At 36.1% G+C, this 25632-nt stretch overlaps 1 protein-coding gene across 14 annotated transcripts in view; it reads right to left on the bottom strand.

Moving 5' to 3' along the window:
• PMS1 (PMS1 homolog 1, mismatch repair system component) overlaps window positions 1–25632 on the bottom strand; it is a 90456-nt gene that overhangs the window by 18750 nt on the left and 46074 nt on the right. For 12 of the 14 annotated variants that reach the window (XM_047720555.1, XM_047720559.1, XM_047720561.1 and 9 more), the window contains 4 exons: window positions 12018–12134; window positions 3606–3728; window positions 2899–3042; window positions 1841–2730 (listed from right to left, as the gene is read on the bottom strand). In XM_047720555.1, the coding sequence (XP_047576511.1) occupies window positions 1841–2730; window positions 2899–3042; window positions 3606–3728; window positions 12018–12134 (1274 nt within the window). Of the gene's footprint in view, window positions 1–1840; window positions 2731–2898; window positions 3043–3242; window positions 3393–3605; window positions 3729–12017; window positions 12135–25632 lie in introns of those variants that run through there. The other 2 variants (XM_047720560.1, XM_047720569.1) reach the window with 2 other exon arrangements.

The following is a 25632-nucleotide window of genomic DNA, read 5'->3' as shown; positions in this document are numbered from 1 at the left end:
GACTTGCTGTACTAGAAGTTAAATGCACTGATCTTAAAATGCCTATGCCATTTAGATAAAACTAAAGACAATCACAAGGTGTGAACCTTATTTGCATCTTGATTCAAATAAACAAACTTTAAAAAACCTGGTATTAATAAGAGAATCTTAATCTCACAAAACAGAGGGTTGCCAGGGGGAGGTGGGTAGGGAGAGGGTGGTGGCGTTATGGACATTGGGGAGGGTATGCGCTATGGTGAGTGCTGTGAAGTGTGTAAACCTGGCAATTCACAGGCCTGAACCCCTGGGGCTAATAATACATTATATGTTTATAAAAAGTTTTAAAAATTTAAAAAACAAACTGGTATTAAGTAATTAGAAATTCAAACACTGAATATCTGATGATATTAGGAATTCTTGTTTTAAAAATTATGATGATTATATTATGGCTATGTTTAAAGTAGGAACGTCTTTACTCTTTACAGATACACAGCAAAATGTTTATGAAATAGATGATACTATCCTAGGATATGCTTTAGAATAGTAATAGCAAAAAGAGGAAGTGAAATGCATAAAGGTATGGATGATACGAGACTGACCATGACATGGTGGTTCGTGAAACAGGGTGATGGGTTCACTGTACTCTTTTTGTCTATTTCTGTGCATGCCTGAAAATAGAAAAAAACACAAACATCCCCACCAAAAAGAAAGAAAGAAAGAAAGAAGTAAAGAGAGAAGCTAATTTTATGGAGGTTTTGCCTGTCAGTGTTAATAGGGACACATGATGTGATGAGCACATGCGACTAATGAATCATTGAAAATTACATCAAAAACTGATGTACTATATGTTGGCTAATTGAAGTTAAATTAAAAAAGAAAAAAGAAAGTTGCTTTTTACTCCCACATACAAAATAGTGGTCATTATTATTTTAAATTGATGGTGTCTTCATAAGACTGAATAAGCTAATGAAAAAGTGAAAAAAAAATTGGTCAAGTGTCCATGTTTGTCATCAAATAAAAACTCTGAATGATAAGTTATGTTTAAATTTTCTTCAAGCTATTTACCATATTATTGAGATACCATACATAATATATGGTTGGAAGTATAATTCCACTGTTTCATTTTCTGGTGGGCTAGATCACTCAAGACATACTACTCTGTATTTACAGTAAGTGCCCTAAGTCAACTATAAACACTCATCATATTAGTTTATAATATTTACTTAGATCATCTAGTCTAGAAATGGCAAGTAATAAGTAGTTCTTTTCATCATAGATAGATCAAACCACCTATTGACCTACCAAAACACCCCACCATAGTTTATAAGTTGCCAACAAATAAATAAAAGATTTTAGAAGGAAGCCTTCAGTTTATACTGAATAGGGACAGTATTGATTCCACTAAATTCAATCTGTAAAAATACTGTAATTTTCATTTTGTGTTACATATTTTGGAGACCAATTTAAAAAAGGGAATAGTCAAGATATTTCTTAAAACCACCACTGTTATAACTCTTCTAATGCATAAGCTTAAAAAGGAGAAAGTCCTGTCATAGATTCTTTAACATAAAATTTAAAAAAGAGAAGAAAATACATTTTTAAATTAAGAAGAATGGAAAACCTTTAAATTTTAATAATAAGTAGTGAAGGCCTATACCAAAAACAAAAAAACCCCAAAAATAAAAAATAAAACACTGAAAACCTCTAAATTTAAAAAAGTGATGCCAAAAAAGGTACTCTAGCCAAACCAAAAGGCATTTTCCATTCTGGTTTTCCATAAATAAGAAGTTAAAAAACCCAGTGAGTCATATAGAATGGAAATATCCCAGCAGCAAGTCACAAGCAAGCTCTGGAAACTTACTTCAGTTTCTCCTCTTCACTCAATGTCTTCCACAGTTCTTCAATTTGTACTGTTGTATCCTCCAAATTGGTCTTAGAATTTTCTGTGAGAAACTGAGCACGATGATCTTGAATAAAAAGGGCGCTTGCTGACATGGGTTTTCTGATTACCCGATTGCTAATTAAATCATATGCTGTAAGCTGTCCAGATTTGTTATCTACCACATTTGATTTTTTGTTACAGGAACCTTCACTGAGATTCTTTTGTTCAGGGCTTGGATAAGCTTTATTATTGAGTTCATATGCTGAACTTTCTCGAGGCACTAAAATTTTCACAGGTTCAATGTTTTCTCCCATTGAATTTTTAAGTGTATTTCCCTTGCTCCAGTCATCTGCACAGATTTCCAAAGACTTCTCAGGAACTGCTGCTTCCTCATTTTTTCCACTCCCAGCGCTATTGTTTTTACTGCCATTTTCTGATTGGGTATGCTTAACGGAACCTACAAAACAAGTCTCACTACATTCCTTCCGGACATCCTCACAAGATAAATTATTCACTGGGATCTCTTGAAATGTATTTCTACTATTTCTACCAATGTTAGAATTTTCATTATTAAAATGATCATCATAATGGTCATCAACATGTATCTGATGATTTAAACAATAATTAGTGCTTTTCCCAGATTTATCATTATGCACATCATTTTGGAAAGGAATGGCTGAAGTATCAACATTTGGATAATTATTTCCAGATGATTCCATCTTATTAAAAAGCACATCTGTTTCTGTTGTATTACTAACAACCATGTCAGCTGAGGAAACATCTGTTTTATTATTTTCGTAAGAATCTGTACTAGGTAGTGATCCATAACAAGTCGTCATCAGATTTTCAAGAGCAATTAAAACAGATTCCTAAAAACATAAATTAACAAATGTTAGGGAAAATTACAAAAAATAATAAATAGGCAAGATTTAAAATATTTAAAAATATGTATAAATAAGCAACTTTCCCATGTGAAAATGGTTAGGACTGTGTAAGTTTGTAAATAACATAAATAAAAAAACTATCCCCAAATTTACCTTATTCTGTAATAATACTTGACTTTTATCTGGTGTTAAATTTACGTCCACATCAGCTGTAGGAATGTCAATTTTCAGAAAGAAAATGGGATACAAACGAGTTGGTTCCTTTAGGCACTTCAGATTGTAATGATGTCGGATTAACTAGAAATACATGTAATAAAGAAAAGATAAGAATAACACGTAAAGATAGTACTGCCGTCCTTAAATAAAATCAAAAAAATTATAGTCTGCTGAGAAACTGAGGAGCTGTAAATGCTAATGAGGAAAAGCAGTATCTAAATGGTAATACTCATTTGGAGGCCTTGAACTTACATGAAGCACCAACATTCACTAAGAAGTACAACTCTCCAGTGCATCTGGCTTCACGGTTAAAAGATCAGAGAGTCATGGATGTTTCCAAAGTCCAGGGTTCAAATCCAGACTGCTGCTTCCTGGCTAACATGGGCTTCTTAGTCACTAACTTCTTAGTCACTAATACTTCAGTTTCTTCACTATAAATAAGGATAATAATTCATCACAGAATTGTTGCGAAGTCCTATGTAAGACACCTAGCACAATGTTTAATAAATACTAGAGTATCTGCTTATCTCCTCCTCATTTTAGAGCAAATCCTTGAAGTAGTTCTTACAACAGGTTGACAAATGATAGAGCTAGTTTTTATTTCTGATCCAAGTAATACTTTTTTTTTTTCTAAAATAGATTACCTTTAATATGTCTTTTTGATGTATTGGTCGTTGGTTTATAAAGATAAAACTCCTTTCTGGGGTTGAAAGACTTGTTAAAGAGTGGTCTGCATCATGCTTTGGAAGAAATCCACTTAGATAAATCTGCAATTATAATAAATAGTTACAGAATTAGTATACAATGTCAACAATGAATGTGTTTCCAGGGGTCTATTTACAGTACAAAAGGTATAAAAAAATAAAATGGATTTTCATTTTACGGTCTCAAGAGTCTTATACTTGCTGATAACCATGTCTTGAACATTAACCTTAAATAAAATACGGAAGCTTATTACACTGCTGTTCGTGGCCTCTAACTCTCTTCCTGCAACTCTGTTTAAGGAAAAGTTGGCATTCATAAAAGCTTCACAAATGGGCATATATATGTTTTACGGTCATAGGACATACAACATAAATACTGCTGTCTGTTCAACCCTATCTTCTTTCTTCTTAAAATTTCTTTACTGTCTAAAAATTCTTCATACTGTGACTTTCTTTTAGATATTTGTCCTTTTCAGCCATCTTTTCCTATAAAGAAGTGGCTATTTCTATTTTGTGGAGTCAACCTGACTGTGTTTTCATTTCTCATTTAAAAATCCCTTTCAGGGGTGCCTGGGTGGCTCAGTTGCTAATCATCTGCCTTCAGCTCACGTCATGATCCCAGAGTCCTGGGACGGAGCCCCACATTGGGCTCCCTGCTGAGTGAGAAGTCATCTCTTTCTCCCTCTCCCACTCCCCTTGCTTGTGTTCCCTTTCTTGCTGTGTTTCTCTCCGACAAATAAATAAATAAAATCTTGGGAAAAAAAAAGGGGGGCACTCATATATCCTTTCAGAAAAAAAAAAAATCCCTTTTACTCTTTGATACCAATTATAGTACTTTATTTTCATTTTTGTTCAGAGAACTTTTCCACAATCAACCCAATTATTTTTATGCTCTTTATTTTACAAATGTATAAAAAGGAGGGAGAAAATGATAAAGGATCCTAGAAAAAAATACCAGAGAAAAGAAAGAGATTGAGGAGACAGAAGCAAAGAAAAAATGTTCCTACTTATTACTTCTAAAGATAATACAGAGATTTGTTAAGAATATAGGACAGAGCCAGACGGACATGATTTAAATCCTAGCTCCATTACTAACTATGTGATCTTGGTCAAGTTATCTAAAATATAAGCCTGTACTCTCTTATCTGAAACAACTAGAAACAGAGGTATTTATATTAACCTGTTAAGAAATACTAATAGTAAGATTTCAGCTTAGGTCTAGGAAAGTGAGAGTGTCAGCGGAGATGCTATTTTTAGGTAAGGAGAAACCGTGAGGCTCTTTACCAACACACTGGGTAGGCTGCCCTCTATGTCTACGGCTATCCCTACTCTTGGAAATAAGTGTTTAAGGAGATGCATTACCAATTTTAGAACACTAAGTGCATTATTGTCACAGTGCCAAACTGTGCCAATTTAAAAAATAAATTAATAAAGCTGGATAATCTATTACAAAATACTACTTAATTAACTGTAAAAGTCCACAGCATTTATAAATGGTTGCATAATTTACCAGGTAACCTGAGATCTTTCTTAAAGCACCTGCTGAGTATCAGGAAGCACCTGTTTAGTCTCTGAAAGACTTACTGGGTTTGTGGACTTAAAACTGACCCAAATAGGTAGGAATGAAAAATTAAATGAGGAAAAACTGGTAATATTGGTAGTATTTTCCTTTTATACCGTCTTAGTTGTCCACTGAATAATTATCATTTCCAAATACTGAGTTTTAAAAATGACTTAGGATGACCTTAAGAACAAAGTATATTTAAGTTATATGGAAAAGCAAAATCAAAGAGCAAAGTCATAAAATGCTCTAAAAATGAAAATCAGGGTACCTTATGGAAAAAGAATGTCTGTTAGAGACCCAAAACAGTGCCAAAAAGACAGAGAGAGACTAAATCAGTGCAACCAAATAAAAAATTTGACCATACAAGATTCTGACCTAAGTATTCCTCAACCTACAAAGCAAAACAAAAATGAAAAGGCAAAAATATAAACAAATACTTCTCCCCTGATTGCCCTGCAACTATGGACCTCTCCTCCTTCCCTTCATCATCTCCAATAATCCCAAAGAATCCCCTACAATCTGGTTTCTACTACCTCCAATGGACACTCAGTCTTTCTCTTACTTGATTCTCTGCAGACCCTTGAGAGGGTCCAGGATGGCAGAGGAGTAGGAGACTTAAATTTCGTTTGGTCGCAGGAAGCCAGCTAGATAGACATCAAACTGTTCTGAACACCTACGAACTCAACTGGAGAATGAAGAATACAGCAACTCTATGAACAGAAAATTGACCACTTGCTGCAAGGTAGGAGGTCGGGAGAAGTGAATCTGAGGCAACAGACGGGAAGATTCTCTGAAGAGCCTGACGCTGATGACAACTCTGTCACTCGGGAAGCCTCTCTTTTGGTCTCTCTGCTTCCTCCTTGACACTTCCTCTGTAGTCTGGTTTGCTGATTTCTCTTCCTTTGCTTACCACCTATAAATGATGATGGTTCCCCTGAGTTCCATCATCAGAGCCTTTCTTCTTGGACTGGACTCTGAGTAATTTCATTCACATCCATACACATACACCAGCGATACTAAGATATAGATGTATAGCCTCTATTTCTTTCACCCCCAAATGCTTACTATTTTTAACTAGCAGTCACAAAAATCTTTCAATCACATGACATTCAAAACTTGATGAAATATTTCATGCCACTGCTGCCCTGCTGTACTACTGGCTCCTCCATGTTTCTTCAGCATGATAGTGAGTCCTGCCACCAACCCAATCTGTCAAACCCATCTCCTCTCCTCTCCTCTGATTCTGCTGAAGTAACCCTGACTGGTTTCCTAATCGTAGTTTTCCCTTTCAGTAAACCTCAAGAACACCAGGGAGTTATGTTTCTAAAATAATAATTTAAGTAATTCTGCTCAGGACAGTGGGACAAATTCATGCAGAAACTCCCTTCTCCCAGATCCCACCTGCAAATACCTAACAGTCATAGATAAAATCAATTTTTACAAAAATCTCAAGACTGAACCCTTTAAAAGGAAGACAACATAAGATGTTAAGGATGCAAAACATAAGGGATAGTGATGGCTGAAATCAAAAGTCTTATGTGCTCTTGGATCACAAACCAGCTGTGTCAGAAAAAAAAGGTTTTTGTAACCATGTGTGGTCATAGATGTAACCAGACTTACTGTGGTGATTATTCTGCAATATATACATATAACAAACCATTTTGTTGCATGCCTGAAACTAATATAATGTTATAGACCAACTATTTCTCAATTAAAAGAAGAAACCATCTGCCAGGTGGAGATTACATTCTGATGTGGAAACAGGAACAGAAAACACATACTAGGCAAGAAATTAATTAAAATCAGTCTTTCCATGTGAGATGAGCCACTGAAACAGCCCTCTTCCTCCCCCTCAAAAATGCTTAAAAAATACTGTGACTACTGTTTATGGAGCTGCTTGCAAGGGTCACAAGAAAGAACATGGATAACTCCAAAACCAAAAATAAAGCTAAGCGAAGTCAGCTAGGGAAAGGGGTCGATAAAATCTTGGCAGGACAGAAGGCATGAACTACTAAGATTAGCACCTGGTTTTGAACTGGGGCCGGGAGGGGGTGGTACCTGCCAAGCCACGGGGAGGAAGAAGGTGGAGTGGATAAAAACAAAAATATCAAAACAATAAACCTGCATGCACAATGACTGTGCAAATTAAAATTTCAAAGCATATAAAATAGCAGAGAATGAGAGACTATTCTCCCAGAAAAGTAGAAATGACAGAGCAATAGAAAAGAACTTTGAAATCAGTACATGTACTATGCTTTCAAAAGAGTAAAGTAAAGCTACATCCAATATTTAAAAAATCAGGTGATTAAAATAATCAAGCTATAATCGTAGTTATAAACAAGTTTAGAAGAGAACAGGAAAACAAATTCTGAATCCTGGAAATATATAGTTTTGGGAATAAAAATCAGGCAGCATTGAGGAATTCACCCAGAACTTGGCATGGAAAAACGCAGAGATAAAAATATCAAGAGAAGATAGTTATCAAAAAACAAAACAAAACAAAAAACAAACACACAAAAAATAAAATCTGATATCTATCCCTTAAGCTAACAATGCCACATTGGGAAACTCCTAATAAATGCCATCATAGCAGTGGTTCAGCGGGGATCACCATGCATAAATAAGAGATTCTCCAACATTAAGTGGCTCTAGGAAAGAAAGTGACCCTCAACATTATGGGAAGAGATACAGAAGATTCTCTTTATCCAAGGTTCTCAATGACGAATGCATTTGCCATCCCAGTACAGTGAAGGCGTCTTGGTGGCCAAGTTTCACAACCTGAAGGTATGTAATAGGGACAGAAGTGAGGTGAGATGGGGCAACTATTAGCAGTAGGCAAACAACGTAAGTTGCTTTTGGCCAGGAATGAGAAAGGGCCAAAGAAACTCTGATACAGGATAACCCTCCTTACAATTCCAGAAAGCATGGACTGGTGATGGGGAGCTACTGGCAACATAAATACAACACCCATTTAGATACACAGTACATAAATAGAAGAGATTTGGTTAGATGGTCACTCTCACTAGAGACATACTCAGAAATTCATCATTCTGACAACCCATGGAACTGGAACTATTCAGCAGCACACACTTTCCAAATTCCTGCATTCTTCTGTGCAAGGATAACCACATTAAGGTATAGCAAAAGTTTTGATATCTACGACAGATGACCAGCAGCTCTCACCCAATTCAAGAGAAAATTTAAAAATCAATGGGCAAGCACAGACCTGGCAACACATCTCAATATAGTGATTTCCACTGGGAAAATGACTAACAGGACAGTTCCAATCACACATGAAAGCATAACTGACCAAGATCTACGTCAGTGTTTTTCATATTTGAATGTGGGGGTCTTGTTGAAATGCAGATCCTGATTCCCTATGTCTGGGATGAGGTCCTTCATCTCTAACAAGCATATAGGTAATGCCAGTGCTTTAGACCAAACTATGACAGCTAGAATACCAAGAGCACAATACCAAAGATCATCAAGCCTGGATCTCCTGTTATAAGCTTCCTGGGTTACCAGTGTAGGCAATGAAGTCCCATGAAACCACAAGGAATATGGGGGAATTTACTATCCCGAGACAGTACCTTTATTATCCCAAGTCAGCCACCATAACGAGTCTAAGATGGCACTAGGGTATATTGAAACTACTTAACAACTATTAAGGAAGCTCTGAAAAACAGGATCTATGTCAGATCATGGCCAGTGCTCCAGGCACCATAGCTGGCCACTAAGGCTGGCCTGAATTGTTCCTCAGGCAGAGAGAACATCAACCGAGCACAAGCTTCCATCCAAGACCAATAAAATGATAATTATTAAGAACGCAATACTGCAAGGAGAATAGAAGAACTAGTAGCAGAAAAGAAATTTCAACAAATTATGAAAAAGAGAAGAACAAAGAAACCAACTGTCCCACAGAACATAGAGCCTTCCGGCTTCAAGTGGGCAGACAAGCAAAGACAAGCAGATTCTATATGATACACTGTTCCGTAAGGAAACTGAATGAGGATAATCTGTCATGAACAATGACAATTATCTAGCTTCGTGCTAAGAAGAAAAAAAGAAAAAGAGGAAGGAAAGGAGGGGAGCGGGGAGAGATGAATTTCCTGAGAACTGGAGCAGTGAGTATGGGTGCAGTGTGTTAAGCCCCCACCCCATGATGGCACTTGTGACTCCCCCAGACTCTGGGAACAGGACCAGGATCTTGATTAATCCTCAACTGAAGCCTGACACTCAATAAGCCCAGCACAAACACTAAGTTCCCAATTAGACTTTTTATTCATAGAAAAAAATGGCTTGGAGGAAGAAGACCCGAAAAGCAAAACAAAACCGATCTCCTCCTAAAAAAGAGATAATTTAAGGAACAAATAATTTAAAAATAGAAATAAAACTTAGTATCTCTAAAGAGAATCAAGATTTTGTATCCATAAAACAACAATATGAAGTTGTAAAAAGGCAGTAAAATTTGAAAACACTCTTGGAGGGGCACCTGGGTGGCTCAGTCGGTTGGTTGAGCATCTGACTCTTGATTTCAGCCAGGGTCATGATCTCAGGGTCATGGGGTCAAGCTCTGCATTAGGCTCTGTGCTGGGCATAGAGCCTGCTTGGGACTCTTTTTCTCTCCCTCTGCCCCTCCCCACCCTCATTCTCTCTGCCTCTTTCGCTCTAGGAAAATAAAAAATAAAAAATAAATACTCTTGGAAATGAAACATAAAACGTTCAAAAAAATCCAGAAGGGATAAAACAGAGTGAGACATCTCCAAAAACTTACAGAAAAAGGAAAAGATACAAAACTTGAGAAAAACAGTAGGAGAAAAATAACAGAAGATCCTAAATCAATAATAAGGAGTTTCATAAAAGAGAAAAATGATCAAAGTTATGACAGATAGAAGTATATAACCCAGACCTGAAAAAGAAATAAATTTTCAGATTCAAAAGGTCTCACAAGTGCTCAGCATAATAAGCAAATGAATAATAAAAGACATGCATCTTGAGACATTCTTGGAACAGAGACCAAGGAAAGATCCTAAGAACATTCAGAAAGAAAAATACAGAAATAAAGAAAGAACTAAAATGCATTCATTTTCCCATCAACAACAATGGATGGTAAAAGGTACTCAATGTCTTCAAAGTCCTGAAAAATTATCTTCAATCTAGAATTCTAGATCTACCAGACTAGAGAGAAAGTCAACAAGAGAAAGTATAAAATAAAGGCATTCTCATACATAAAAGTCTACCTCTCATGTCCCCTTTCTGTGGTAGTTAACTAAAGATGTATATGAGGAAAATGAGAACGAATACTTCTCAGGAAGACATGGGATATATGAAATAATGTAAACAACTAGTATTCCTTTGAAAAAAAATTCCAGGATGGGAGCTATATGAAACACCTGGCATGTAATCAGTTCGATTAAGAAATTACGTTCTAAATCTAATGCTTTTTAAAAATGGAATAGAATAAATTACCAGCTATAGCTACCAGAATAAGTAGAAGAGCTGGATTTAATTGTCGACATGATGAAGAAAATTTCTTCAACTTAAGAAAGGGAAAAAACAAACAAACAAAACCCAAACCTTGGAAAGTCCAGAAAAAGCAAAAACTATATAAGAGAGTTCATATATAAAGCACATTTTGAGCAAGTGACAGGAGAACAAGAAAGGAGATTCCACTTAATTGCAACAATAGAAATAGTCTCATTTGTATAAAATGGACACATAACATGGATTCTTAGGAAATGTCATCCCAGTACAATACTTGGCTTCGCACTGAAATTTATTTGTAGACATGCAGTATTCTCCAAATAAATTTTCAACCTTTGCTGTCAATTTTCAAACAAAAGATGGAGACTTATAATTGGCTGCAAAAGAAAACAAGTCATTAAGCTTGATAATATAAAAGTAGGGCTGACATGATATAAAAGTAAGACTGGGAGTGTTCTTAATTCATAACCTCATCTAGCATTACAGGAATTCAAGAAGCACTGTCTGAAGCTGAGAGATCAAGAAAAGGAAGCTGGAGTACATATTTAGAACTGTTAAGAGAAAACAAAGGTAAGAGAGAGCTCAACTCTTCTTTTTCTTTTTAACATTTTTTTTTCCAAAGATTTTATTTATTTATTTGACAGAGAGAAAGAGAGATCACAAGTAGGCAGAGAGGCAGGCAGAGAGAGAGGGGGAAGCAGGCTCCCCGTTCAGCAGAGAGCCCGATGTGGGGCTCGACCCCAGGACCCTGAGATCATGACCCGAGCCGAAGGCAGAGGCTTAACCCACTGAGCCACCCAGGCACCCCTTAACATTTTTTTAAAAAAGATTTGTGTATTTGCGCGAGAGCGAGCGAGACTGGGGGAGGAGCAGAGGGAAGGGAGAGAATCTCAAGCAGACTCCCGGCTCAGTACAGAGCCCAATGTGGGGCTCAATCTCATGACCGTGAGATTGCGACCTGAGCTGAAATTAAGAGTTGAATGCTTAACCAACTGAGACACCCAGGTGCCCCAACTCCTCTTCTTTCACGGCAAAAAGTAAATGGATAAGATCCTTTATTGAAAAGCATTATTAAAAAAAAATGTAACCACAATGTTCAAATTAAAAACAAAACAAAACAGGAAGTAGGGCTAGCAAGAGAGGGTTAATGTAAGTTGTAAATGTATCTTCTTTTTTTTACCCTATACATACATCTAATTAAAATGTTACAAGAAAAACTTCTTGCCAACCCAAACCCCAAAAGAAAAATAATTTGTCAGTTTCAGTGGTAAACCAGAATTATTTAAGAACATTTTGCGGTATACCTGAGATTCTTCAGAGTGGTACTGAAAGGATTCCATATTGCCCATAACGCCAGTCCCCAGAACAGACATGAGAGCCATCTTATGATCAGATACTCTATTTTTCTGCCAAATAACTGCCTAGGGACAAAAAGACACAGACAATTTTTAACACAATTTAGATTTACTAAACTCAAATGCTTACCTCATTTATTTCCGTATTTAGCATTCATCCCCAGCTTATAATGTCAGTATCATTTAGAAGAGATGCACGGGCTATAAAGTCAGAACTCCGGTTGTGAATTTTAGTAACTGTATATGTTATGGCATAAAATCTATTTAACTTCCCCTAACCTCAGTTTTCTCCTCTCTACAAAATGACTAAGAATATTTATCTCCCAGAGTTGATGAAAGATGAAAATAAACAATGTAGGCAAGCACACAGGGCAGTGCCTAATCCTAACCTTTATATACTTTAAAGTACATTTAAATTAAATTGTTATTCTCAGCAAGGTATTACTATTTTATTGAGGATGGAAAACTAAGCTGCAAGATTTCTGTAAATAGTCTAAATGGTATAAAAACTTGGGATAATGCATGCTCTTTAAAATTATCTTTGCAATTACCTTGTACATACAGACCACTTAAAAAAGCTAACTGAATCTCATAGACATAAAAAGCTGAATAATGAGCTTGGATTTTTCTCACCAGAAAAATGTAGTAGGGTAGTTTAAGAGAATCATGGTCCAGAGAGACTGGACCAAAGTTTGTGAAGTGCACCATCAGATATAATATATTGCAATTTGTTCAGTTAACAAGATCCAATTATAGTAAATCTCTTGAGAAACCATCAATACAGGCATAATTTGTTCATTAACATTCACCTGGCACCTCCCAAATCCTTACAAAAATGTGTAAAGGACCTAGGAGAAAACATCAACATTCAAGGGACTTGCAGAGGAAGAAGAGACTGAAAAGGAGTAGTGTCGACGCAGAGGGAGGTCGAGCTATAGGACAGTACGGTACATAGAACAAGATAATTTTGTAAGAAGCAGTCACAGAAGACCAATGTCAAGAAACAAAGATATGAACAGAGTTGTGGCTACAGGATTTAACAATCAGAAGAGTGTGGCAGTTCTAGGGAAGGAGAGTAAACGAAGCCAAATCTCAATGATGTATAGTGATTATGGGGAGAACGTAAAAAATGTGAACCTAGGGGTGCCTGGGTGGCTCAGTGGGTTAAGCCCCTGCCTTCGGCTCAGGTCATGATCCCAGGGTCCGGGGATCAAGCCCTACATCGGGCTCTCTGTCCAGCAGGGAGCTTGCTTCCCCCTCTCTCTCTGCCTGCCTCTCTGTCTACTTGTGATCTCTCTGTCAAATAAATAAAATAAATCTTTAAAAAAAAATGTGAAACTAGACAGCATTTCAGAAAGTTTCACTGTAAACTGAGAGCAGACAGAGCAATAACTAGAGGCAGGTGTGGATCAAGGGTGGGTCTTAATACGACACACCCGAACTGGAAGCAGTAAAGAAAGAATGGGTGTATAAAAAAGTAGGTTTATAGATTCAATGGCTAGAGGTTAAGAAGTTCCTTATAATTTTCCCCTGTAACGTAGAAAAGTTACATTTGTTGTGAGTGAAAAAACTGTGATTTAAATATCTGATTGTAGAGGGGAGAGAGAGAGTGAGAGAGAGCGAGAAACAGTGAGACTCTGACAAGACCAAACTGGATCAAAGGATTCTGGCCAAATGAGCTCCTTAATATGAACAGAAACCTACAAAGGCAGTTTGAAGTACTGAGAATATTATATATAATAAAATGAAAAGTAAAGTAAATGGATTCAGTGTTGCCCTCTAACTGGCATGCTGGGGGGATAGCAGTGAAGGAAAGTGCCCCTCTGGACATGACAATTAGCACTGACCCTACATGTTGATGTGTTAAGATTTTTAGAATCTTAAAGACACACCTGCTTAGGAAAACAGAGGCACTATAACAACTACTCAACTACTCAACAATAAACCTGAAATTCAGTGTAACAGGAAACCTTTTACCTATTTCTAGAGTTTTATTAATACTAATCACATAGGAGTTATGATTTATGAAGAACTTACTTGGCATTACTATTCCAGACACCACTGTTAATTTTCACAACTTTTTCACGTAGGTATTATTATCTCATTATGCAGAGGAAGGCAATGTACCTCAGACTGACTGATTTATCCAAAGAAACTTAGATAGTAGGTCATGAAGCCATAATTTATACCCCATCTTTTTGGCTCCAAACTTACTATTTTTACTCTGCTAACATCTCTCCCCTCTCTAGTCAAAGACAGTAATAAGTTAGAGCCAACATCAGACCCTAACTTGGAATTCTCAAAGACAAATGCATTTTCATGTATGATTACCCTCCACATCCATGTGATATACTCTCTACTCTCCAATTAACTTGAGGGTATTAATGTATTCTCAAACCAAAATTATTTTTAATCTATTCACTTAAAAATAAATAAATAATTGGGGTCCCCAAATCAAAGAAACCACACCAGAATAATGGGAGTCCAAAAAGACTGGGAGCTACTATCTCAGCATCCTAAAATCAGAATATTTTTGAATGCAGTTGTCCGTACTAATACAGATATTATAATACAGATCCTTATACCTAAGAATTTCTAAATTTCCAGTTATTTTCATTCATTAATATTCACAGAAATACAGATGTGCAGCAATTAGGCCCAAAGTGCACAGGAGAAATGACAGAATTAGGAAAATAATTCAGGTATGGTATTGCGCCATCCTAAATTCACTTTTCCACTATTATGTATTGCTTTCAAAGTGATCTTAATTAGAAAAAATAAAGTACATGAAGAAATCAAAGTATAAAAATAAATTATAAACATAGGTTCAATGTGTGTATTTCTCTTTTTTTTTTTTTTTTTTTGAAGATTTATTTATTCATCAAAGACAGGCACCATGGAGAATGAGCGGTAGGAGAAGCAGAAGGAGGGAGAATCCCTAGCAGACTCCATGCTGAGCACGGAGCCCAACATTGGCCTCCATCTCATGACCCTGAGATCATGACCTGAGCCAAAACCAAGAACTGGATGCTTAATCGACTACACCATCCAGGTGCCCCCAATGTGTATATTTCTAAACAAAAATTACGTCTTGGTAACTACATTTATACTTACAGGACAATATACTAGACTATTTAAAATTGGAACTGCTTCAGGAAATATGGGATGTAGAGTCACAAATATATTTTTAATCTTCAATTTTATCACATATATTCTATAAATACTTTGGCTAAATTAAAATTTTTGGAGGAGCTCATTTCAAAATTTTTTTGAAGACTTATTTATTCATTTTGAGAGAAAGGGAGAAAGAGAGCACATGGGGGCAGGGCATGGAGAGAGACTCTTAAGCCGACTCTGTGCTGAAGCCAGGGGGCCAAGAAGGAGAACTCAATCCCATGACCCTAAGATCACAATCCAAGCTGAAACCAAGAGCTGGAGGCTTAAGCGACTGCACCACCCAGGTATCCCACTCACTTTGAACTTATTCAGCAAATATTTATTATCTACTTCACTTCAGATTCCATGCTAAAAGCTGGGAAATTAAAGATAAAAGGACAAGGAACCGACTCTCCAAAAGGAACTAAAAATATAAGAGGAAAATAAGATATTAAAATAATTATAATGCATTATAAAAACTGCTATTATGAAACACAGCAGACGCACTGTAGTAGAAACCTAAGTCTACTTCACAGAGCAACTGTAGGTGCAGAGAAACCTGAAAGGAGTCTGTCACCCATGACTCATGGGATAGGCACTGCTGACAGACAGAAGGGCACATGCAAAGGCACGGAAGCACAGAGGGTACAGGTTGCTGGAGATGAAGCTGGACAGACAGGAGCAAGATCATGAAAGACTGATCATATCACACAAAGAAGTTTAGTTTATCTTATATGCAATGCAGAGTCACTGGAGAAAGATATCTAACGGGGAAAATGCTTGATCAGATATGGATGTTAGAAAAAGATCTCTGGACTTTAAGGACATTATGTTAAGTGCGAGGAGTCAGATACAGAAAGACAAATACTGTACAATATTGTTCATATGTGGAATCTAAAACCAAACTCGAAGAAACCAGAGAATAAAATGATAGTTACAAGGGAACAGAAGGTGGGGAGATAGGACAGATGTTGTTTAAAGGTACAAACTTGCAATAAGTAGTAATTAAGTCTAGAGATCTAATGCACAATATAGCAAATATTAACAACAGTACCGTATAATAATCATCAAACTTGCTAAAAGACTGAACCCTAATTATCCAACCACTAAAAATAAATGATAATTATGTAATATGATAGAGATGCTAATTATTGCTACAATGGCAATCATATTACAATATATAAATGTATCAAATTAATATGCTATATACCTTAAATTTACATAATGTTGTATTGTGAACTATATTTCTATAAAAAAGATCTTTTGTAAGAATGATTTAGTGAGAACTGAAACTAAAGCAATATAAGTTTTTAAAAATGTGATTGAATTTATCCAGCTCAGAGATTCTCACTTTTCCTGAGGACATGCTAAAATGAATGAGTTCACATTCACAAAATATTTCAATAGGCATTGAAGATTGTGTATAATTCCTGGCACACTAGTTATAATGGTACCACTTTTTCTTACACTTACAAAAAAACAAAGTGGAATGCAAGCCAGTCAGTGTGACAATTACAGGATTATTCTTCTAATTTTTTTTAAGGTAAAACATTTGCATACATTGGTACTTTACTAATATTAATACTATGGCTGAGGGCTGCTTGGGTGGGTGGCACAGTTGGTTGTCTGACTCTTGGTTTTGGCTCAGGTCATGATCTCAGGGTTGTAAGACTGAGCCCCACATTGCGCTCTGCGCTCAGCATGGAGTGTCTGCTTAACACTCTCTCTCCTTCTGTCCCTCCCCACGATCAAATACATACATCCATCCAAACATACATCCATACATACATACATCCTGTGGCTGAGAGTCACTGGACTAGGTAAGAGAACTAAACATATTGCTAAGAGGGAAAGAGGGCACAGTGATCAACTAAAGAATATGAAAGAGACTTGATGTGACTTGGTGATGGCATGTAGAGAGGAAGCAAAGAACAATCGGGAATGTGACTGAGTCCCTTGTATCAAGAACAGTGTCAGGTATGCAAAAGGGCACAATGAACAATTTGCTGAAGGAATGAACATTTGTAGAATACATTTTTTTAGAGAAAAGTAACCCCAGTGGAGTTGAAATCCACCTCTTTATTTTTAAAAATTAAGACTGCTGGTTGTCACACCACTACATGGGTTAGAAATTATAATCTTTTTCTACTCCTTTACTTTAGGAAATCCAAAGTAGCCTTCATTTTTCTTTCATTTCTTAAATATTACAGTCTTATTGATATATTAATTCATAAACCACACAATTTGCCCATTTTAAGTATATAAGTCAATGTTGTTTAGTATATTCACAGGGTGATGCAACCATTACAAGTAATTATAAAAGCATTTTATCATTCTGAAGAGAAACCTTATACCTGTTAGTAATCACTCTCCATTCCCTGCCACCTTCATCTAAGGCAATCACTAATTTATTTTCTGTTTTTATAAATTTGCCTACTTTATGTATTTCACATAAATGGAATTATACAATACATAGTCTTTTGTGAGTGGCTTCTTTTGCCTAATGTAACATTTTCAAGGCTCATCCGTGTTGTATTAGCACCTCGTTCCTTTTTAAGAGCTAAGTAATATTCCATTGTATGGATACACTTTTTAATTATTCTTTCATTGGATGATGTACATTTGGGTTATTTCCACTTTTTGGCTATTATGAGTGATACTGCTATCAACATTCATATGCAAGTTTGTGTGTGCAATATGTTTCCACTTCTCTTGCTTAACATTATTATTAATATTATTATACTGCTGGGTAATATGGTAATTTTTTTTTTTTTAAGGAGCTGCCAGACTGTAATCTTTGCATTTCTTAATGTGTATGTTTGTATGTGTGTGCGTATGACTGTAAAAAGACAAAGAAGTGCTGGCTTCTGATATCATAGCTGTTATTTTAAGCCAGCTAGTAGTCGGTGTTTTAAGGAACAATATTCAAAATAACACCAAGCAGGTAAGGTTCTAAGCAATCTGCTGTACGGGAAGTATCCTTGTTTCATACTTACCATATCACAACTTCCTTTAAACAAGGACCAGCTGAGTAATAACAATTTATTCATGAAAAGTTTATCTCTTTAAAGCTATGCTACATCTCTGATACATACATGTAAATATATTTAAAGTAAGTAGTCAAGAAAACTTTCCAGAAAACTAATGTTTTAAAATTCCAAAATTTCTTGCGTTGATGCAGATATAAAGCCGGGGTTAGTTCTAATGTAAACACCATGTTAGTTTAGTTGGTACTAGAGCGCTGCCTCAGGTGATGCCTAAATATAGAAATCGGAGCTGCTGATTAATGCAAAAATGTTGTTTCACTGTCTGACGTGCTTAGTAGCTAGTGCACAGAACTGTAAAAAGATCACTTGAAGAAATGGGTTAGTTCTAAAAAAGCTGTCGAACATAAGAATCATTAAATGTAGAACTTCATTTTTGACTAAATACTGCTAGTAGTCCTAGAACATTATTTCAAAGTAGACAATTACTGGATCAGGTCAAGGTGGGTAATTTAGGAGCATTTTCTAAATTAGTTACAGTTGGGACAGTAATAAATGATTATAGAGGTCTGCCAAAAAGTTAAATCTCTGCTATTGCTCAGGCAACTAAAATTCATTTTCAAAACAGCACTCATTATTTAAAAATGGATTAAAATTTTAAAAAATATGGTAATTAAAAATTAGGGATCTTTATCTTCTAAAAAACTGAAAATTTTTAAATACCATATTTACTACAGTAAATAGTTTTTAGTGCTTTTCTACCATTTCATCAATTCTATATTATTTTCTATAACAGAGATTTTCTTTCCACTTCCTAAAGTTTTGCCTATATTTTGCCCTAAGGCAGAAAGCTTAACTTGCTAAAAATACATGCACATACTCCCATATGTTTTCTATCTAGGTCACACAAAGTTGGAGCATCTGGATGTGCCAAGTAAGAATCTGACTCTAGTCAGAATGATGACCGTGCAAAAACACCTCAATAAAAAATATATTATTACATGCACACCAAGTAATTGATTGACATTAGCCAAATATATCTTGCCACTCTTCTACTTCATCGACATATACTATTTGAAGGAAATGATTAGATGAGAATATTCAGTATTAAATTAATAAGCCTCAATTGTGAAGGCAATTTGTGATAGCAGGAAAGAGGATGTTGCAAACAGATGATATACAATTAACTAAAAAGTGCAGTGCTACTACGACTGCCTGAACAAAGGTGATTCCAATCAAACTTTTCATACAAATTATATGCACAGATATACTAATAAGTTCACATCTGAATTTCTTTAAAAAAGCTTTACTTCCTTTACAATATCATTACTATTATTAAAAGAATATCACATTCTATTAACATAAGCATTCATTTGATTGTAAGCTGGTCTTGGGTGGCCACAAGGTAAGTAGATCTCTGCACCCACTCTCCTGAATTTTAAATGTCTATATAAATAAGGCCTTAACTGGGATGTCTCATACAATGTCCAGATGGTCTCAACAACTCTCTACTCTCTGAAGGCTATGCCCTTGGAACAGCTCCCACTGAGGGAATGGCAGGCAGAGCAGGCACTGGGGGAGAAGGGGTAGGAATGGGAAGGGCGCACTGAGGAGCTACCAATTGCCCAGGGTTCAGTTCAATGGTCAACTGGTGGTCATATCCTCTTGATTACCCCTGCAACATGAAACTACTTATTTTATTTCCTTTGGCCACATGGCAAGAAATCCACATTCCCATATAAGGTAAACAAGATCCTTTAGAATCTAGACCCAAGCACCTTTCCAGCCTCATTTCCTACTTTCCTACACCAGCTTTCTCTGAGCTCTGAGGAGTCTTTGGCTTTGCATGTGATTTCAAATGCCTGTGCTCAACTAGTCTTTCTCAAAAACCAGCTCTAAGGCTACCTCCTCTGAAAATACTTTTTGAACCTGAGAAGCATTTAATAATTACCTCCAGATTAATGCCCCAATACTGTTTACAAAAAACCCTTCAGATCAGTCTTTCTGACAAGCTCTTTCATCTTGGAACTCTGAGGCAATCATTACTTCCACCCATATTTAACTTCACTGAGCAGGTTAGGTGCAAATCAAGCTGCTATTGCTCACAACAGTATCTCATTTCAGCATTTCCTCTCTATTCTCACTGAATAGAATACATTAACTATTAATTTTATTTTTCATGAGATTTTTATTTTCCAAACTTATTCGTGCTTCTAAATGAAGCTACTTCAACCATCTCTTTTGAAATCCAACTCCATCCTCCACATAGTCCTCTAGGTGGTTCTGTTTTCAGATCAAGACCAATAATGGATAGAAAATCCAGACAGAAGATTAGTAAGGAAATAGAGGACTTGAACAACACGACAGACCAAACAGACCTAAAAGACGTATACAGAATAACCTACTCAACAGCAGCAGAACACATATTCTTCTCAAACTCACAGATCTTTCTCCAGGATAGACCAAGTGTTAAGACAAAACGAGTCTTAACAAATTTAAGCAGAATGAAACATATCGATTTTTTTCTGACCACAATGGAATGAAACTAGAAATTAATAGGAAGAAAAGTGGAAAATTCACAGCATATAGAAATTAAATAACACACTCTTGATCAACTACTGAATCAAGAAACAAAAAGAATATTAGAAAATACCTTGAGATAAATGAAAACACAGCATACCAAAACTTATGGGATGCAGTAGAAGGAGGACAGTTTATCTATAGCAATAATGCCTACATTAAAAAATAAAGATGTTAAGCAAATAAACTAACTATATATCTTAAGGAGCTAGAAAAACAACAAATTAAGATTAAAGTTAGTAGAAGGAAGGAAATAAAGATTAGAGCAAAGCAAAGATAAATGAAACAGAAAACAAAAACAGGAAAAAACCTTAAGACTTGGTTTTTTCAAAAGAAACAAAATTGACAAACCTTTAGCTAGAATAATGAAAAAAAAAACCCAAATAAAATAAAAAATGAAGTGATATTACAGCTAATCCCACAGAAATAAAAAGAATCATGAAAGACTATATGAACAATTATATGCCAAAAGAACAGGATAACTGAAGGCTCCATTCCTAGAAACATAAAACCTACCAAAACTCAATCACGAAGAAAGAAAAAGTCTGAGCAGAATTACAACTAGTATAAAGATTGAATCAATAATCAAAAACCCTTCAACAAAAAAATGCCTTGGACCAGATGGCTCACTGGAGAATTCTACCAAACATTTACTTAAGAATTAACACTGATCCTTCCAAACTCATCCAAAAAACGGGAAGAAGAAATACTTCAAAACTCATTTTATCAGGCCAGCATTACCCTGATACCAAAGCCAGACAAGAACAGTGGGAGGAAAGAAAGCTACATGGCCAAATCCCTGATGCATATTAGATACAAAAATCCTCAAGAGAACACTAGAAACTGAATGCAACAATGTATTAAACAGATCATAAACCAAAGGGATGTATCTCTAGGGTGCAAGGATGGTTCAACATTTGCATTTCAATTAATGTGATACACTGTATTAACAAAACAAAGGATAAAAATCACATGATTGTCTCCATGGGTACAGAAAAGCATCTGATGAAACTTAAACCCCTTTTATGGTTAAAAACTCAATAAACTATGAATAGAAAGAAAATAACATAATAAGAAGCCATCTTTTTGGCTTTTATCTCACTGCAACCATCAAACTCAATGGTAAAAAAACTGTAAAACTCTTTTTTTAAGATCAAGAACAAGACATGGATGCCTATTCTTGCTTGCCACTTCTATTCATCATAAAACTGAAAGTCCTAGTTTAATTAGGCAAGAGAAAGAAATAAAAGGCATCCAAATCAGAAAGAAAGAAGTAAAACTGTCCCTGTTTGTAGATGACTTGATCCTTCATACAGAAAACCCTGAAGACTCCCATCAAAAAACTGTTAGAACTTAGAAATTCAGTAAAGTTGCAGTATACAAAATCAAGATACAAAAAAATAGTTATGTTTCTATACACTAACAATGAGCTATCGGAAAAAAAAAATCGAAAAACAATCCCATTTACAATAGCACCAAAACCCAATAAAATACTTAGCAATAAATTTAACTAAAGAGGTGAAAGCCTTGTACACTAAAAACTAGGGAACACTGATGAAAGAAATCAAAGATGACAAATGGGAAGGTAACCTGTGTTCATAGATCAGAACATTTAATATTGTTAAGATGCCCATATAACCCAAAGCAATCTACAAATTCAATGCAATTCCTACCAAACACCCTAATGACATTCTGTACAGAAAGAGAAAAACACAATTCTAAAACTCATGGACCCCCAAAGGACTACAAAAAGCCAAATCAATCCAGAGATAAAGAACAAAACTGGAGGCATCACACCTCCTAGTTTCAAAATACATTACAAAGCCACAGTAAACAAAAACAGCATGGTACTGGCATAAAGATATAAAGGCCAATGGAAAAGAATAGAAAGTTCAAAAACAAATCCATGCATACATGGTCAGCTGATGTCTGACAATGGTGTCAAGAATACACAATGGGGAAAGGAGAGTCTGCAACTAAGAGCGCTGGGAAAATGATATCCATATAAAAAAGAATGAAATTGGACCCTTATCTTACATCATACACAGACATCAATTTAAAAGGGATTAAAGCAATGAATACTGTTACACTGAAAAGAAATAAAAAATTTAAAAAAAATAAAAAAAAGGGATTAAAGATTTAAATATAAGACCTAAAATTGTAAAACTCCTAAAAGGAAAGACAAAATATTCCTGACACTGATCTTGGCAATATTACACCAAAAGCATAGGCAACAAAAGAAAAACAGACAAAGGGACTACAACAAACTAAAATGCTTGTGTACAGCTAAGGACGCTACCAACAGAATGAAAAGGCAACCCATGGGATGGCCGAAAACAAGTACAAAGCATTCATCTGATGGTTAATCTCAAAGATACAGGCATTCCTAAAACTTACTATTAGAAACACTAGTAACACAAATAAAAAAATGGGCTAAGAGCTTGATAGACATTTCTCCAAACAAGAAAATACAAATGGCAAACAGGTAAGTGAAAAAATGCTCAGTTTCACTAATCATCAGGTAAACGCATATCAAAACCACACTGAAGTACCAGCTCGCACTTGTCAGGATGGCTATTATCAAAAAAAGAAAAGACAAATATCAGGGAAGATGTGGAGAAATTGGAATGCAAATACTACAGAAACAGTATGGTGATACCTTAAATATTAAAAATAGAGCTACCATATAATCTAGCAATCCATCTCATGCCAGAATATTTATGCAAAGGAACTGAAAGGAGGCTCTGAAAGAGATACCAATATTAGCACTCCCACGTTCACTGCAGCACTATTTACAATAGCCAAGACGTGGGAACAACGAAATGTCCACTGATGGATCAATGGTCAAAGAAACTAGTATATACAGTTGTATATGCTAGTATATGACAGACTATGATTCGGCCTTAAAAAGAAATTCTCCAACATATGACAACATGGATGAGTCTTAGGGATATTACGCCAAGTGAAATAAGTCAGTCACCGGAAGACAAATACTCCATGATTTCATTTCTGGGAGGTATTTAAAATCATTAAATTCGAAGAATCAAAAATTGGAGTGGTAGTTATCAAGAAGATGGGGGAGGGGGAAATAGGGAGTTACTAATGAATGGGCATCAAATTTCAGTTAAGCGCAATGAAGAAGTTCTAGAGATCTGCTGTGTAACATCGCACCACTAGTCAACAATACTGCACTGTACACTCAAAATTTTTTTTTTAAAGATTTTATTTATTTATTTGACAGAGAGAGATCACAAGCAGGCAGAGAGGCAGGTAGAGAGGTAGAGAGAGAGGAGGAAGCAGGCTCCCTGCTGAGCAGAGAGCCCGATGCGGGGCTCGATCCCAGGACCCTGAGATCATGACCTGAGCCGAAGGCAGTGGCTTAACCCACTGAGCCACCCAGGCGCCCCTGTACACTCAAAATTTTAAGGCAGCTCTCATGTTAAGTGTTCTCAACAAAATAATGGTTAGAAAGAAAGAAAGAAAGAGAAAAAGACCAAATCCTCAGATTCTGACCTTCCAACACTCCATCAGCTAGCTCCCTGGTATTTTCCCAACGGTATTCCTCTTTCCATGCATCCTATATTATTCAGATAGACGTCCCAATAATAACATTATTTTTCCAATTTTGCGCCTGCTTTTAAAAAACAAACAATTAAGTTTTAAGGCTAACAAGTAATATCCAGCCTAGACATGATTAGCTTTTCTTTCTTAATTGACTAGTTAACAAAACCTCTACGATGAGGTAACAATAACTTCACTTTAAAACTTCCCTTTTTGTTTGACTATATTAGCTTTTTGGAGTGAAATCAAAATTATGTCAGAATAATACACATGAAGGTAACTACATTTTATTAAAAATGAAAGTCAGGGGGCGCCTGGGTAGCTCAGTCAGTTAAGTGTCCACCTTTGGCTTAGGTCATGACCATCCCAGGCTTCTGGAACAGAGCCCTACATCAGGCTCCCCCTGCTCAGTGGAGAGTCAGCTTCTCCCCTTCCCTCTGCCTGCCTGCCCTTCCCCCTGCTTGTGCTCTCTCTCTGTCAAATAAATAAATAAGATCTTTAAAAAAATAAACAAAACTGCAAGTCAGACGCATCCATCCAGGGATAAAAAAGGGGTGGTGTGCCTTACCACTTTCCTAGGCACATAAATTAAATAAATAAGACATTCTCAAATCTTTTCTATTCATTTTCCATATGCAGTCAGCCAACCAGTCTCATTGATTCTTCCTCATAATAGCTATCACAGACACCCTTTGCTTCCTATGTCCAATATATTTATCCTGATTCAGGCCCATAATGCCTGGATTTCTGTTACAGCTTAAAGCTGTAACACTCATTGCTTAAAGCTTCCTATAATTCTTCCCTGCACACTACTGCCAGAGTTAACACCTTGACCAAGTCAGTTCTCTACTCCTGATCTTCTATTAAAAAAAAAAAGCAAAAAAGATTCAGCTTAGCAACAAGACCCTTTATAATCTAGCCTCAAACTTTCTCTCTCTTCCTCTACTCCTTTATACAAAATACCTGACTCACTTAAATCAACTTAATTGCCTCTAAATGTGCTCTGCACTTACCTGCCTATACCTTTTATGTTCACACTATTTCTCTACCTAGAATGACCATGATCCTTTTATCCACATTAACAAATTCTATAATATATTAGCAAATACTGTAACAGAATACCCCTATGACTCACCTACCCTGGAGAGGGGGGGTTGTCCTAGATGAGATCACTTTTCCAGGTTCTGAGTCTACTCCACTGAATCAATAACACTTACCTTTGCCTAGTGACCAAAGTCAGCTCTCCCCCCTTTGGAGACCTTCCAGAAGTATCCAGAAGGAAA

Source organism: Lutra lutra, chromosome 3 (genome assembly GCF_902655055.1).
Source record: "Lutra lutra chromosome 3, mLutLut1.2, whole genome shotgun sequence".
Lineage (NCBI taxonomy): Eukaryota > Metazoa > Chordata > Mammalia > Carnivora > Mustelidae > Lutra > Lutra lutra.
Note: the sequence above shows the minus strand (reverse complement) of the source record. Positions and strands in the feature narration are given on the sequence as shown.